Source organism: Diospyros lotus, chromosome 11 (genome assembly GCF_014633365.1).
Source record: "Diospyros lotus cultivar Yz01 chromosome 11, ASM1463336v1, whole genome shotgun sequence".
Taxonomy (NCBI): domain Eukaryota; kingdom Viridiplantae; phylum Streptophyta; class Magnoliopsida; order Ericales; family Ebenaceae; genus Diospyros; species Diospyros lotus.
This window is the reverse complement of record NC_068348.1, coordinates 16,139,899-16,144,172: the sequence shown is the minus strand read 5'-3', so window position 1 is coordinate 16,144,172 and position 4,274 is coordinate 16,139,899. Positions and strand designations below refer to the sequence as shown.

The 4,274-nt window shown below is 42.1% G+C and overlaps 1 protein-coding gene across 1 annotated transcript; it reads left to right on the top strand.

Annotated features, from left to right (window-relative positions):
* Nucleotides 1–504: 504 nt before the first annotated feature.
* On the top strand, nt 505–3,673 carry LOC127813453 (acid beta-fructofuranosidase 2, vacuolar-like). Its single transcript, XM_052354413.1, has 6 exons — nt 505–562; nt 1,445–2,301; nt 2,420–2,581; nt 2,656–2,906; nt 2,982–3,069; nt 3,162–3,673. The coding sequence occupies exons 1-6, from the start codon at nt 505–507 to the stop codon at nt 3,453–3,455; spliced, it is 1,710 nt and encodes a 569-aa protein (XP_052210373.1). The 3' UTR covers nt 3,456–3,673.
* Nucleotides 3,674–4,274: the final 601 nt, after the last annotated feature.

Below are 4,274 nucleotides of genomic sequence, written 5' to 3'. Positions count from 1 at the left end.
AACTCGGTCTCTCTCTCCTCCGACGAACCAGGAAAACCAGCCTAACGAGGAAACAGCATGTCCGTAGAATCATTAATGGAGAGGTGAATATATGAAAGAGCAAACTAAATCCCTAATACAATCAATCAATCCATTATTGTTCCACGCTTTGATCTTCCTCGAAGCTCCATGACGACCTACAACCCATTGCCGGCTTCCTCCGATCTGGAGGACGGAAACTACGCTTACTACTCCTTGGCGGACGCCGCCGACGACCGCGGAGAGGACAACGGCCGGCGGACACTGACCAAAGGGTGGTGGATTTTCGTGTCCGGGCTGGTTGCGCTTGTGACACTGCTGGGTCTGGTGGCCTGCATTGTTGTGGTGGTTCCGACCAGGCACTCGGCGGAGACGATGAGGGAGCCGCCGTCATTGCTGCCGCGTGGGGTGGCGGAAGGGGTGTCGGCGAAGTCGAGAGGCGGCCTGCGGTTGGGACGGTCGAGGTTGTTTGCATGGACCGACCGCATGCTGGCCTGGCAGAGAACCGGATTCCACTTTCAGCCGTTGAAGAACTGGATGAATGGTACATATATACTTGTTATTATTTTCAAGAATTCATAAGATTATTATTATTATTATTATAAAATATTAACGCTTCTCTTTTTCTTTTTGGTTGTTTTGCTCTGCCCCGATTTGATTTCTCTTCTGCAGATCCTAATGGTAAGCTCACAATTTTCTTTCGGCATAATTATAAATATTTAAAATCCATTATTAAATTGGTGGCATAAAATTTGAATTTAAATCCAAATATTTAAACTCACTTAAAGTTGAACCTAATTAAGAAATAAATCAATTTGAAGTGATTAGATATCCAAACACAACCTTCCTATATTAAAAAATTTGCTATAATATATAATTTGTATAAATTTAGTGTTAACCTTTTCAAAAACCTATCCAAATTAATATTTTAACCTAACATATACCTACCTATCTTCATTATATGTCTTCTTGCAATAAAATTTTACAAAAAAAAAATAATTAATACACATCGATCATAATATATTTCATTTGCATTATAAGAAGGGCATGAGACATAAAAACATTTATACCTAAAACTCTCAAATAATTTTTTTTTTCTTTTCATGTTTATAACATTGTCAATACTTAATTTTCTCTATGTTTAAAAGCATGCCATATTATCTATAAAAATTTAGATAAATTTCTATAAAATTAATAGTAAATTTCATAAAATATTATATATCACAATCTCATGTACATTTTTATTTATAATTATACCTTTTTTTCTCTATTTCTAATATTAATTAATAATTCACCTAAATATGTCACATGATATTTTGTTTTTTTTTAAATAAATATCCCCATATATACTAAAATGATTCAAACGTGAATAACAACATTGTTGTTATATTAATATTATTATATATACATATATACACATGGGCAGGTCCGTTATACTACAAAGAAAACTACCACTTCTTCTACCAGTACAACCCGGAAGGGGCTGTTTGGGGCAACATCGTGTGGGGCCACGCCATCTCAAAGGATCTGATTAACTGGGAGCATCTTCCGATCGCCTTGTCGGCCGACGAGTGGTATGACATCAACGGCGTCTGGACCGGCAGTGCCACCATTCTTCCTGACGGCCAAATCATCATGCTTTACACCGGCTACACCAACGCCAGCGTCCAGGTCCAGAATCTAGCCTACCCGTCCGACCCATCCGACTCGCTCCTCATCCACTGGTCCAAGTACTCCGGCAACCCAGTCCTCGTCCCCCCGCCAGGCATCAACGTCCACGACTTCCGCGATCCGACCACCGCCATGCTCACCACCGAGGGCAAGTGGCGGATCAACATCGGGTCCAAGGTGAACCGAACTGGCATCTCCCTGCTTTACGACACCGCTGACTTCAAGACCTACGAGCTCCAGGACGGGTTCCTCCACGCGGTTCAGGGTACGGGTATGTGGGAGTGTGTGGACTTTTACCCGGTTTCAGTGACTGAGAACATCGGGCTGGATTTCTCGGAGCAAGGCACCGCCGTGAAGCATGTCTTGAAGGCCAGTTTCGACGACGACAGGAACGATTACTACGCGATTGGGATCTACGACGAGGCAGGTCGCAAGTGGGTTCCGGATCATGGGGATCTGGATCTGGGTCTCGGGTGGAGGTACGATTATGGAAAGTTCTACGCTTCCAAGACGTTCTACGATGAGAAGAAGACGAGGAGAGTGTTGTGGGGCTGGATTCCAGAGAGTGATAGCGAGAACGCCGACATCTCAAAGGGCTGGGCTTCAGTTCAGGTACAACTCATTCTTTTCTCCGAATCTTCTCAAATTTCAACCCACAAAGGAGTTCAGTTCTTTTGCTAAGAATTTGATACGATATATATATATATATTGTTTTTAAATGTTGCAACAGGCCATTCCAAGAACAATTCTGTTCGATAAGAAGACGGGTATGAATTTGCTTCAATGGCCGGTGGAGGAGGTTGAGGAGTTGAGATCGAAGAGCTGGGAAGTGAACAATGTGGTTGTCGAAGCGGGCTCGGTTGTGCCGCTGGACCTTGGTCCATCGTCTCAGGTTTGTGTATTATATAACGTTCAAGATATCACTTGAAGATGAAGATCTTAACTGTATCTTTGTATCCCTGGCAGCTGGATATCACAGCGGAGTTCGAGATCGGTAAGGAGGCGGTGGAGACCTTAATTAGCAGCCATCATGACCAAAAAGAGAAATCGTACAGCTGCGCCGGCAGCGGCGGAGCAGCTGACCGGGGCGCGCTTGGCCCGTTCGGGCTGTTGGTTGTTGCCGACAAGACGCTCTCCGAGCAGACTCCGGTTTACTTCTACATTGTCAAATCGAAGGATGGGAATCTCACAACTCACTTCTGCACTGACATTTTAAGGTTCGAAGCCATAGTGTCTGTTTTTCTTCTCTGTAAATTCACTTGATAGTATGTGACGCCGCTTTGGTCTTGCAGATCTTCGGCTGCACCGGATGTCGACAAGACAGTTTACGGAAGCACGGTTTCAGTGCTGGATGGTGAAAAGCTATCGGTGAGAATACTGGTAAGTACGTAGGTCTCATTTAAAATCTCTCTGTCCAAACGCAACCTAATATTGTTGATCCCCGACATATAAGACATGATGTAAATCATCAGGTGGATCACTCGATAATCGAGAGCTTCGCACAAGGAGGGAGGACATGCATCACCTCGCGAGTGTACCCAACAAAGGCAATATACGATGATGCGAAGCTGTTCTTGTTCAACAACGCCACCAAGGCCAACGTGGTCGCCTCTCTCAAGATATGGGAAATGGAATCCGCAGATATACATGATTCGTCGTCCTCCACAAGTTTAGCAATTCCACGTGTTAACTTCCTCGGCTACATGCTCCCGACCAATCTTTTGTTGAGTTTTTGCATTCTTTTTAGTTTAGTTCGATATCTATAGGAAAAGCCATATATATGGTTGATTAGTTGAAGCTCCCAACTGACCTGAACTAATAGGTCCGTTTATTTCGTTATTATTTTCTTGCTGCTGTTGTTGTTGTTTCTGTAATTTAGTTTGGTCTGGTTTTAAAAAATTAGACCCCATTAAGACACTCTTGAGTTGAAGGGTGATGGGCAGGTATAAAGTGCCCTTTCAAGTTTTGTACTAGAAACCCTGAAACCTCTCTCATTTATCATCGTTTGAATTATATAAATTTAATTAGAATTATTCTTTCAGAACTTACTCTTGCTGAATAGAGCTTGTTAGATTGGTTTGTTAGTGTAATTTTAAATTAATTTATAGTTTATACTAGACATAAATCATATGAATCTTTTTTTTTTTTTTTTATTCACCTGGGGTGTCTGAGATTCACCTGACTAATCCCTAGAGACGGATGACATTCCCCCTTGATGCACCCCGTCGGGTAAATCTGGATGCGGACACAGTCTATACACACTCAGAACTAGTTAGACATTCGACGCAATCCATCCAAGACCTATTTTCCAACCTTATTGATGTCTTTCAATAATAATTTTATCTTTCAAGTCGACGCACTAATTCGAATCTCAATACTCCATGTGAAATTCTAAGTATTTTACCACTATACCATGTCTGTGGGGTAAGTTTTAGGTAATCTTAATTAGTACTTTGGTGTTAATACTATTTTGGGTAATTTTTTAATTTTGATTACATAGGTTTTAGAGAAGGGTAATAGAAAACAAGAGTCCACTACTATTGGAGGCCAAACAAAGAGAAAACCAAAACCCCCCACCTCTTGGG